The 12,500-nt window shown below is 44.9% G+C and overlaps 2 protein-coding genes across 6 annotated transcripts in view; one reads left to right on the forward strand and one right to left on the reverse strand.

The window, feature by feature from the left end:
• DZANK1 (double zinc ribbon and ankyrin repeat domains 1) overlaps positions 1-292 on the reverse strand; it is a 34,925-nt gene extending 34,633 nt beyond the window's left edge. Inside the window, exon 1 of one of the 4 annotated variants that reach the window (XR_006289983.1) lies at positions 170-255. Coding sequence is in view for 1 of the 4 variants with exons in the window: in XM_037896210.2 (XP_037752138.1) it covers positions 170-285 (116 nt within the window). In the remaining 3 variants the exon portion in view is untranslated. Of the gene's footprint in view, positions 1-169 lie in introns of all 4 variants that reach the window. The other 3 variants (XM_037896210.2, XM_043544108.1, XM_043544107.1) reach the window with 3 other exon arrangements.
• POLR3F (RNA polymerase III subunit F) lies at positions 278-12,491 on the forward strand. Of its 2 annotated transcripts, XM_037896213.2 has the most exons (9): positions 316-464; positions 727-844; positions 2,555-2,622; positions 3,641-3,708; positions 4,457-4,569; positions 6,570-6,713; positions 8,491-8,598; positions 10,461-10,652; positions 11,843-12,491. In XM_037896213.2, the coding sequence occupies exons 1-9, from the start codon at positions 409-411 to the stop codon at positions 11,918-11,920; spliced, it is 945 nt and encodes a 314-aa protein (XP_037752141.1). In that variant the 5' UTR covers positions 316-408; the 3' UTR covers positions 11,921-12,491. The 2 variants fall into 2 exon arrangements, with proteins under 2 accessions (XP_037752142.1, XP_037752141.1); XM_037896214.2 differs by lacking the exon at positions 8,491-8,598 and having other exon boundaries at positions 278-464.
• Positions 12,492-12,500: the final 9 nt, after the last annotated feature.

The raw sequence follows: 12,500 nt of genomic DNA on the forward strand, positions 1-12,500 counted from the left end.
AACTGCGCCCCGGGCTCTGGATCCCCCCGCCCCGCATCAGGCTCCCGCCCCACTCCAGGCTCTGGACCCCGCCCCCATGAGGCTGCTCCCGCCCCACTCCGGGCTCGCCACCCCGGCTCCCACCCCAGACTCCAATCACCCCCCAGGGGGCTCCCTCCCCGTTCCTCACCCGGCTCCCGTCCCCGTTCCCGTTACTAGAGACGCTGTAACACCGGCAAGAAGGCGGCCCCGGATTGGCCCGCCTCCGGCTGCTCCATGGCAACCGGGTCCCCTCTGTGACGTCATCTCCCCGCGCCCCGGCGTTGGGCGACCTGGCTGGGGTTTGCGCCGCCGGGGCAGTGTTTTGCCCCGCGTCACTGCGGGCTACCCCCCCCCCCCGCCCCTCCGCCCGCCCGGGTCCCGGCTGCCATGGCCGAGGTGAAGGTGAAGCCGGAGGTCCCGGACCCGCTGGAGATAGAGAACAGGTGCGGCTGAGGGGCCGGGGCCGGTCTGTCTGGGTGGGGGTGAGCGGTGCTGGGTGGGGTGCGGGCCCCCAGCGCCTGGGGAGTGGCCTGGGACAGAGCTGGGGGGCGGGGACGGTAGGGGGATGGGCTGAGATGGGGGCAGGGCTGGAGCGCGGTTGGGGTTGGGTTGGGGTTGGGGTTAGGCCTAGGCCTGAGAGGGGTCGTGGTGGGGCTGCGTCTGTGTGTTGTGATCTGACTCTGCTCCTCCTCTTCTCGCCTCCAGGATCATCGAGCTCTGCCACCAGTTCCCTCACGGCATCACCGACCAAGTGATCCAGAATGACATGCCCCACATGGAACCCCAGCAGCGGGCCATGGCTATCAACAGACTGCTCTCCGTGGTAGGGTTCACCTCCCCATCAGTACAGCCCGTTCTGCCGTGCTGGAGGGATCGCACCGCCCTTTCATATGCATGCACGCCATGGACTTCATCAGCCATTACCAGCGTAGAGCAGCTGCAGAGTTGGGCCTTGTGTATTAATCTTCTGCGATCTAGCAAAGCAATATGAGTGCGTTTCTGTTAACGACTGTAACTGCATCTCAGACCTCATTGGTATTGTTCTGTAATATAGGGATAACCTGAAAGAGCCATAGATTTATCTACCGTTATTGAATCCTGTTGGTATCTGCTTTTAGAGGGAGGGTGACATCCTGGCCCCATGGAAGTCAAAGGAAGTTTTGCCATTGACTACAGTGGGGCTAGGATTTCACCCAATGTTTACTAGATTCCAGCTTTTAGGTCAAAGTGTCTGGGATTATCTCATACCTTTTGACGTACTGTAGTTTTAGTTGCACTTATTATTTTAAGACATATGTAACCAATATAACTGAGTGCCATTCATATGCGAGCATGGAACCAACCAACATATTGCCCAAAATGGCGACAATGTTTCCTGCATTTCTCTACAGTAGCGTACTCAGCTTCCCTGTAAGGATTTGAAGTGGTGTTTAACAATTTAGCAGACAATCAGGAAAGTCCAAGCCTTGCTGTTATAGTTAAAGCCTTAATAACAAGACATCTTGAATCTTGCTCTAAAAGTGACCAGACCTGAGTCCTGATGTATAGATGTATATGTCAGAATTGAACTCCAGATGCAAGAAGCCACCACTGAGTGCACCACTCTGCACTCATCTCTCACATGCTTCACGCTTGGCATAGATAGCAGGCGTTCCCTCTGAGCACAGTTATGTGGCACATGGGAAGAGCATTCTTTGAGATAACTGGGATCATAGAGTATTTAGGGTTTCCACCTGTAAATTAATTGGCAGGCAATGTAGAAAATTATGCACTGGCGTAGTATGCTTCTGTCAGTTTGCTCTATCTAAAAAGATAGATCTTCAAAGTTAGTCCAGGTTAGACCATGTTGCACTTTTCCTGCCTTGAGGTAACAGATATAGGTAATCATGGCAAAGCCTGCCACCATCTCTTGGCCAGCTGAAGATGAAAGAATGTGTTCTTACTCACAGCTGTTATGTGGGATTCTGGGAATGATGAGGAGGAGAATCTAGCAGCATCCTGAGAATGTGAATTATTCTGACAGTAGGTGGGTAAATTCACTCAACTGAAGGAACTGTCACAATTTTTACTGCAGTTTAGAATGCTTTCTCATACCATATGTTTCACCTCCATCTTACCTGAGCCGAAGTAATTTTTTTTTACATTGACTTATGTTTTCAAGCTAACTGTTGGCTATGTAAATGAGCAATTAAAAAAATGATTCAATGGACATGTTACTGCAGGCTGAGAGAGGTGCATGTTGGAGCTTTACATCCTTTGTGCCGTGTTGGAAGATGAAAGAGTAGATTTCTACATTTTAGTTAATGACACGTGTTGCAGAAAGAGACCAGGAGCAATGTCAATAACCTGTAGCAGCTGGATGATAAATGAACAGAATATTTCCTGAGCAGAGCTGTCTAAAATGTCCTAGTGTTTCCAAAGGATGAAAATGTATTTGGGTCTGTTTTTTATTTAGGCAAAATTAAATGAGATTTCATGTTTAAAAGGTAAATGTCAAGCTCTTAATAATAGTATTTGTGCCTGTCTCTTTCAGGGACAGCTAGACCTTCTCAGGAGCAACACTGGCCTTCTCTACAGGATCAAAGAGTCTCAAAATGCTGGGTAAGCTTTATTTTGTTGAAGGGACAGTCATTTGATCATAGTTCTCATGCACTCTCCCAGTGCAATCATGGTGATGGTAGTAATCATCAAGTGTTATTCACCCATTCATTCCAAGATGGCACATTTATTTACTTTGGGCCCCATCTTGTAAATGCTCTTGGAGGTCATGCTTCCCACTGTGAATAGTTGCATTGAAGTGGGATTACATGGTGTGGGAAGCCCTATTGCTGGTAGTAAAGCCCCCCATCAGGTGATCTGATCCATGCAGGCAGACCTGTATGCCCACGTGGAGTCCCACTGAAATCAGTGGAGCTCTCCTGTGGGTCCAGGGGTCTGCCTAGATGGAGCAGAGAGCAGGATCAGGCCCTATATTTGTAACAGTCATCCAAACCAAAGTATATTACTCTGTATACTAAATGGGAGTTTTATTTGGTTCATAAAATGTGCCTGTACAAAACTGAGTAAAGACATACTCTGTTTGCTTCAAAGAAGGAAAATCCCCCAAACCTAACAGTCCTCCCCACTCCACCACCACTCTCAAATGCTTCAAAAAAGAGATTAACCTCCCACTGTGGCCTGGAGCTTGGCAGAATCAGGCTGTCTTAGACCAGTGGGGAAAGCAAACTTCAGAGCTGAGAGCACTTTGCTGCACCTTCCCAGATGTTCCATCCAGGGGCTGCTTATTTTGGGTAAGATTTTATTCGGGATTGAGCTACTGCAGTTGTAGGTGAGCAATTGGTGGTCGTGGTAGTGGCGGGGAAACCAGAGTACTGCACCAACAAAATGCTGACAGTTACTTTGGCTGACTTGCCATGACATGTAAGAAATGACAAAAGCTGTCTGTAATAACAAGGAACTGCAGTAACCAGCTAGTGCCAGCTGCTTTCTTTTTGTGTAATTGAATTCATTTTATAGTTTTGCTTTCCACAGTTTAAAACAAATCTAGTTTACTTCTATCCAACCTGCTGGACATTCACAATAACTAACTCCTTTCCCTTTTGTAATCTGTCCTTTACAGTAAAATGAAGGGATCTGACAATCAAGAGAAGCTGGTCTATCAAATTATAGAGGATGCAGCCAATAAAGGTGACTTATTCAAGGGCTATTATAATTTTATTCATGACTCGTTGCTTAGCATGTATTTGGGGAAAACAGTGTGTACTATTTCTCAATGCTCAAGAATTAAAGGCATGGTAATAAACAACCAAAGCATTATTAACTCTAGCTTCTTTACTATAGTTGTTTTAAAGGCATCTGTTTGAGGTATTACATGCTTAACTAATCACTAAAAATAAACAAGTAAAGTATCAATATCCACATTAGGACTTGAGTCAATTCCTCTCCCAGCTCCTTCTGTGACTAAAAAGTACAAATTCCCTATAAAATACCCTCCCCGGCTGGACTGTTTCATATCCCAAACTCTCTGAGAGAGCCTAGGAAATCAAATGAGCCTTGCAGCATATGAAGGCCAAGAAACTGGGATTCTGTCAGACTGAGGAGTGAAGGGATGAGAGTTCCAGAACCAAGGGGCCCTCAGAAAAAATGTTTTCCCCATTTTTTGGCCAAGTCTGTTGACAAAATAGAACTCACCTGTATGAGCTCTCAGAGCAGGCAAGTTTGTGTTATAACAACTGTAGGGAGATGTTTGAATAATACGCTACACAGTGCATCCTATTTAGGTAGCGCTCAAGCAACATTGTGATGCGAATTCTGAATCGGAAAGGAACAGCTCGAGACTTGGCTTGAACATAAGAACAAATGTAATGTGCCTGAGACTTGTAATGCTCTGTTCATATTCATTTGAATTCAGCTTTCCTTTTTTCATTTTAAACAGGTATTTGGAGCAGGGATATTAGATACAAAAGTAATCTACCTTTAACAGAGATCAACAAGATACTGAAAAACTTGGAGAGCAAGAAACTTATTAAAGCTGTTAAGTCTGTGGCAGTGAGTAATCTATAGTTTTAAATACTTGAAATACTGTATATACTGCAAAGTATGTTTGTTAGAGCAGGTGACTGGCAGTCAAGAAACTTGGATTATTCTCCCAGCTATGTCACTGACTCTCTGACACCTTGAGAAGATCACTTAACTTCTCTGTACCTCAGTTTGCTCCTCTATAAAATGGAGCCAATACTTTAACTATGTTGTAAAGCACTGATGGCCTCAGATATAAGGCACTATCTAAGTGCAAATATTAGAGAAGAGTAGAGGTGCAATAACTTTAGCAAAGAGTTGCTGGTATCCTTTATTCAAAACAGTAGGAATCATAATAACCCTTATCACAATTGTCTCTCCTGCTATTAGGAGTGCACTGCTTAGGCCAAACTAAAACTTCTGTGCTTTGCTCTTTCCAGTCTATCCCACAGCCAAAATTTTCTTTGGACATAATTTCTCTTAAGTGGGGGAGAGTTTTTAACCTGCTGATTATTATAACTGTGATTCAGGAAAACATTCCTATTCAGGACAAACTTAAAAGACATGCCTAAGTGCTTTCCTGAATCAAAGCCTATACTAATAACATGACTTCAATGGAGTTGAAAAAGCATCTAACCCAGTTTATAAATACTTGATTTGGAATATGTAAGCCATTTATGAGATGGCTTTGTGAAGTGCCTTCACCCTTCATTTATTGCAGAATCCAGGGGCTTTATTGGGGGGCTGCTGCATGTTCTGAGCTTTTTTCATCTCTTGCCATAGTTAATGAAGCTTCAGAAAGGCTCACTTTCAAATGTGTTCATTAGGCACTTGTGCTTTAGTGCAGTGTTGCTACAGCCTTCGTGTCAGTCCCAGGATATTAGAGAGACAAGGTGGGTTAGGTAATACATTTTACTGGACCAACTTTTGTTGGTGAGAGAGAGAGAGAGAGAGAGAAGCTTTCAAGCTACACAGAGCTCTATGTGAGCTCTGTGTAGCTTGAAAGCTTCTCTCTCTCGCCATCAGAAGTTAGTCCAGTAAAATATATTACCTAACCTACCTTGTCTTTCTAACTTGTTTAGTGTAATAAAACCCCTTTCCGGTTCATAGTACTGAATTCATGTTCACCATCCTGTGCAAAAGCTTGGGTACCGCTTATTGCCTACAGCATAATACATTGCTCTGGAATTACCAGAGCAAGATTTATAATTTACGGCTAAAGGTACATGTTTATATTTAAAAATCTTAAGATTAACTTCTCTAATTTAAAGATGCCATTGTATAACTTCAAAAGTTAACCCTCTGAAGTTTCATAGCCCCACTGTATTGTATGTGTAAAGTCACCTGACTCTGTATTTCATCTCAGACAATGTCCTGTTGTAGCTGTTATGAGTCAAAAAGCAGAATAATGAGTGTCCTTTCCACAACGAGTAAACTCTCAGAAGTGATTTTAAAATGGAAGCTGATTTAACTGGGAATGTTTATAGCGGGCATTTTGGCTATGTCTAGGACTAGTTCTGCATTAAACAATTTTAAAAGCGGTTTCTCATCCCCTTTAGACTAGGTCATCAGGCATGCTTAATCATCATCCTATTATAGGAGGGAGAGCTGAACCACATTCTGACCTGAAGGAGGGCCAAAACCAGGCTCAGAACTTGGAAGGACATCAGATAACAGGCTAAATTCAGATCTTTTGCAGCTTCATTGAAATGAAGTTGTAGCGATTCACACCCAAGCCTGAATCTGTCCCATTTTCTTTAAAGCCCTTTATCTTTGTGTAGTTTTGTTTCCCTTTTCCAACCCTGCTCCATAAAACAGGTTTGAGAGTCAGAATCCAAAAATACGACGTCCTCTTTAACCCCGGTATTCTTGGCGTGCAGATAGTGCTCCTAATGGTTTGCTGCAGCTATGCACTTCCCATGTTTCGGGGCACATGGCACTACATGGATTGTTCCTATGCTTGTTTAAATGAAATTTTCCTTTCATGGAAGATTTTCAGCTATTAAAAAAAAGTGTGTATTGTTCAATAGGCCTCAAAGAAGAAGGTGTACATGTTGTATAATCTGCAGCCTGACCGGTCCGTGACTGGTGGGGCCTGGTACAGCGACCAAGACTTTGAATCTGAATTTGTGGAGGTGTTGAACCAACAGTGTTGTAAATTCTTACAGACTAAGGTGAGGGATTGCTACAGATTAACCCATCTTTGATTGTTTTTACAAGTAATTGCTTTTCCTTTAAAAACTGGTGGAAGAAAAGTTTGTATACAGTTGTTAATATAAAAATAGGTGGATTTTGTTATGTAGTTGCTGGACCATAATTCTTTATTGGCATTTTTCTAATTTAATTGCCGCTGCAAATGCATGCAATGGATCATTCACCTTAATAAACCCATAATTTGTACTTCTAAACTTTTAAAAGAAAAGAAGCATCATTCCCCCAGATTCATATCTCAAACTGAGTATTGAAGAATGTAGGAACAAATTAGGAAAGGTCAGCTTTCCCATACTACCTCAGCTGTGCAAAAAAGTTGTCGGCCCTGATTATTGTGGACTGTGCCTAGAAAGTGTTACTCCCTGTCCATGCTACAGGGAAAGCCCAACCTCCATCCTCTGAGTCCTAGTCAGATCGTGTCAATTTCCCTTTCCCTCCAAAATATACATTACAGGCCACTGGCTATGGCTGAGGTTTTTCCATAGTCGGGAAACTCAGAATGATGGTGCCTACGTTCTAACTCCTCATGTCAATATAGTGTTTCATGTTACTGTATATAGTGTTAACTTGTAATTTGCCACTTACTGTTCATTGTGCAATATATATCTAGGATTATTCCATTTGTTGACAATCATCTGCTTAAAACAGCAGTGGGGAACCTTTTTCCTATCAGGGGCCATTGATCCCCAGAAAAAATCAATTGTGGGCCACACACAGCCCCGCTGGTGGTGGGGAAGGTGGGCGCAAAGGCTCTGGGCTTCCCCTAGGGTTGCCAACTTTCTAATTGCACAAAACCGAACACCCCCCACACTTCTTTTAGACCCCGCCCTACACTCACTGAAGCCCCCCTCCCTCAGTTGCTCACTCTCCTCCACCCTCACTCATTTTCACTGGGCTGGGGTAGGGGGTTGGAGTGCGGGTGGGGGTGAGGTCTCCAGCTGGAGGTGTGGGCTCTGGGGTGGGGCCAGAAATGAGGGGTTCATGGTGTGAGAGAGGGCTCTGGGATGGGGACAGGTGGTTTGGAGTGCGGGAGCGGGCTCAGCATTGGGGCAGGGGTTTGGGGCGCGGGCTCCAGCCAGGCAGTGCTTGCTTCAGGCAGCTCCTGGTCGGCGGCGCAGCGGGCCTAAGGCAGGCTCCCTGCCTGTCCTGGCTCCGCGCTGCTCCTGGAAGCAGCTGCTGTGTCCAGCCCCTAGACAGAGGCGCAGCCAGGTGGCTCTGTGCAGTGTGCACTGCAGGCACTGACCCCGCAGCTCCCGCTGGCCACGGTTCCTGGCCAATGGGAGCTGCGGAGCCAGCACTGGGGGTGGGGGCAGCACATGGAGCTTCCCTGATCACCCCTGTGCCTAGGGGCCGCAGGGACATGCCGTCCGCCTTGGGAGATGTGCGGAGCCAGGACCGGCAGGGAGCCTGCCTTAGCCCCGCTGTGCCACCAACTGGACTTTTTTAATGGCCTGGCAACCCTAGTTTCCCCCCGCAGCGGGCTGAGCTGGTGCTCGCAGCTCCAGCCCCGCGGGGCAGTGTGGAGGCTCAGGGTTTCTTGCCCATGGCGCCAAGACTTGCCACGGGCTGGATGAAATTAAGCAGGGGGCCAGATTCCCACCCCGGCTTAAAACTTGGGAGAGATTGTCTGGAAATTGCCTCTATAGTGGTTTAAAAGCAGCTTGTTGTATACCTAGAGACATTCTCTTCACAGGGAGCACTGACTGCGTATGTCACACTCTCCCCTCCATGCTTCCCCAGGCAGAAGCAGCTCGCGACAGCAAACAGAACCCTATGATACAGAGAAACAGTTCGTTTGCATCATCCCATGAGGTGTGGAAATACATTTGCGAGCTGGGCATCAGTAAGGTCAGAATGGCGTTTAACTTACCACCTTTCAAGTTGCTGCCGAATGGCTAGCATTTGGAATTGGGCCCTAAGTCCTAATTTTGGTGCCTGACTTGATGCATCCAAGTTTGCACATTGGGGTCTTATATTGCAGTGTGTATGAAGTAGGGGGTTTGTGCTGCATTACAGCTCAGAGCCAGTATAGTCTGGGATTTCCAAAGGCACCTAAGGGAGTTAGGCATCCAGTGCCCAGTCATTGCGAGTTGGGACCCATTTTCTTTTGGCAATCCCAGCCATAGGGAATTTTATAATTGCTCTGTTGGAATTTCCCTATAAACATAAACTGAGATTCTTGAAGTCAGCTAGGAATTTAGCCACACAATTTTAATGGGAGATGTGTAACAAATTCCTAGCTGCCTTCGAAAAGCTCCATCATAATATGTAAGAGCAAGAAAACAGCCATGGGTTCGCTGTTAAGTGAAGATCTGGCACAGCCCTGGTCAAGCTTCCCCTGCTGGCCACTCACCAGGCTGCTGTGTTTGGACTCACGCTGGATCTGTGTGCTCTAAAGCTCCCATTGCTCACTGGGTAGGCTCTGGTTTAGCTGCGCTCTCTGGCTGTGGCCTCTCTGGCACCCTTCCTGGGTGCAGACTCTGTCTGGTGCCCTTTCTGGAAGTGGGACCCCATGGCCCTGCTGTCCTGGCCCTAGGACCGGTGCTGACCCCCGAGATATCTCAGTTGCTTTAGCATGCCCATTCCCAGAGCTTTTGTTTTGTGAACACTCTCTAGTTTACAGGTGTCACCTTCAGGGACACATGATAGTTGAAGCGACTAGACACAGACTTTGTAAAAGGACTTCTAAAAACAGTCGCTCTGCTTTAGACAGCATGGACTATACAGACCCATAACAACAACAAATGCCTGTGTGCCATTCCCTGCCTCAGTTTCCTCACCACTCTTGAGAGTTCTATGGGATTTGGATCAGTGTCTCTTCAGGGTCCAAGTGCTCTCTGTTGAACTGCAATCCTCCAGCTCAAGGCTTCTCTAAATCATGGTGTGTGTGTTTCTCTCTCTCCTCTTCAATCAGTGTCCTTCAGCTCCAGCTGATCTGATAGTCAACAAGATTCCCTCTAGCTTATGACACCTGGCCCTTTATTCCTCTGTCTCCCTCTAAGTCCTCCTTCAACTTCTCACCCTTGTGTTTTTAAGCTTCTGCCCTGATACCTCTCTTTGTCCCCTTTCTGGGGATTTTCCGCTCCTTGAAACCTTAACTGTATGCAGACAAGTGAGAAAAGTTGTTTCTCTGAGGATACAGCCATCCTGTTCTGTTTGGGCAAGATTATATTCAGGTGTTGATGGTCTCTAAAGGCCATCCTAGTCAGCAATAGAGACTTGGCACTCCTCCCTGTTTCCTTAGAGGCACGAACATCACAATGATAATCATAAGGGCTTAAACATTATGATTGAACATTAGTTCATAATCTCAAACAGAATTCATAACCTGTGCTTAGATATCCCAAATCATCAGAGGGTTATTGCATTGTATCTGAATTGTTGCAGACACTTGAGGAGTATGGGTGAATTCCACTTGGCAAATGTATCTGAAAGCCCAGCATTATTTTAAAAGAACTGTAAGAAAAACAGTGAAAACCTCACTCTCTTTGCTCTCCCCTTTTCCGCATAACTGCCATTCAGTATCCATGATTCAGTGAATTCTGTGCCTGTATCAAGGCTACACCAGACCTCTAAAGCCTTAGCAATGAGGGATGAATGTCATCATTCATAAATGAGAGTTTATTTTCCTTTTTGCAGGAGTTATTGCTACACCTTTTCTCTAGTTGTTACCAATATCTTTTGTTATATTTTTACAAAATTGCCTTTAGGTCGAATTGTCAATGGAGGATATCGAAACTATTTTAAACACACTAATATACGATGGAAAGGTGGAGATGACCATCATTGCTGCAAAAGAAGGGACAGTTGGCAGTGTGGATGGACACATGAAATTGTACAGATCTGTCAATCCTATCATCCAACCCACGGGGTTAATCCGAACACCCTGTGGACTCTGCCCAGTAAGTTACTGATTGTGTATGTGGAGGAAGAAGTACTTACTAATGTAGACCGGGGTCCGGCAAACACTTAGTCACGTGCTTAACGTTACACACAGGAGTAGTCCCATTGACTTCAAAAAGTCAGTGGAGGTACAAATGCCTTGGCTATGGAGTAAATAAAAGACCGATACTTTTATTTAGCCCATGATGTTTCCTATTTAAACACTGCATCTCATCCCTTGATCGCATGGTAAAAGGACACTGTTAAGTCAAACATGCTCCAAAATGTAGTCTTTTTATAAACAAATGTCTGGGAGATCTAAGACCAGTAGAAACTGTTTTAATAATTTTTTGTTTTCTTGGATTTTTAATTTCAACGGGAAGCTTATACACGCACATGTCCCAGCTGAGTGACAGCCCAACCCTTGTTGCATTGTTATAATGCATGGGAACCAAAAAGAAATACTACCTGGTTTATTTTCACTGTCCAAGATCAGAAATACAAAAAGCCTTGCAATAAGAAAGCAGAAATAAACACTAAATGGTTCTAACGCTCTTAGCTGTAATAATCAAAGGCGTTGAAAACGTGAGTAGGAAATGTTTTCAAACCAGGGTTTTAACCGGGCAATGTCCATTTAGCTTTTTTCAAGCCCCTCTCTCATTTTTAACATCTTTACCCTCATCCAACTCATTTATTAGTATAATGTGTGAATGGAGTTTTTACAATGGGCTGTTTGTATTGATGTAATGATTTCTTGCACATCAAAGCCCCAGCATAGCTGTTGATTATTCCTGTTCTTTGCAATGGCACTGTGGTCTTGCCTAGTGGATACGGAACTGAATGGGGAGTCATAAAACAGGTTCTAATCCCAGCGCTGTTCCACTGTTGTATGCCCTTCGGCAAGTTATTTCACCTCTTTGTAACCCTTTGTCTTGTCTGCTAATTTATAAACTGTCCAAGGCCGGGACAGTCAATCACTGTGTGTACAGTCCCTAGGACAGTGGGGCCCTGATCCTGAGTGGGGCCTCTGGTGCTAGTGTAATATAAATAATAATCTCTATCAGGGTTGGGATTAGATGATCTCCTGGATCCCAGTCTTGTGTTCATTTTACTCCTCCCTGGAGCAAACAGTTCAGTTTTTTACTTCCAATTGTGTTGTGCTCACCACATGTAAGGAAGTCTACTTACACCTGGTTTCATTTTACCACAGGTCTTTGATGATTGCCATGAAGGTGGTGAGATTTCTCCATCAAACTGCATTTATATGGCAGAGTGGCTAGAATTTTGATGGCAAGATAAGAACCATGGATCGTACCACTCTTTGCAGCCTACCTTGATGAACCAATTGGCTTTTTAATCGTGGACTCGGGTTTTTTTGTGAGCGACTTCAGGACATGACGTTAATTTTTTTTAATTACATGCAGAGAAGCAACACATCGGTTTGTTAGCCGTCCTGATAATGGACCAAAAGTGATGCACTACTTGAGGTCAGGTCATTGATGGCAACCTATCCTCATTCTCGCACCAAAAAGGCATAGTGACTTGACAAACATGACAACAGGACTGGGATGTAATAGAAAATCTTGGAGGGTTATGTATAGCTCTGTACTGAAGGTTATATTTTGAACATGAGAAAAGAAGTCACTAGCTCTGATCTTTACAAAAAACTCTGATGTTCAAAGTGGTAATACTGAGCAGAGAGCGCAGTCCTAAAGGCAGCACCTTACTCCAGTGGTAACAAAAGTCTGGTTGGAGACAAATGTTGCATAACAAAGGCTCGAGGACATTGGAAAGCATCACTCATTGATTCTTCCTTCTCCTCCTCTAGTGTTATAAATAAAACGCTATTTTAATATCAACAGGTATAT

This window comes from Chelonia mydas, chromosome 3 (genome assembly GCF_015237465.2).
Source record: "Chelonia mydas isolate rCheMyd1 chromosome 3, rCheMyd1.pri.v2, whole genome shotgun sequence".
In the NCBI taxonomy this organism is placed as follows: domain Eukaryota; kingdom Metazoa; phylum Chordata; order Testudines; family Cheloniidae; genus Chelonia; species Chelonia mydas.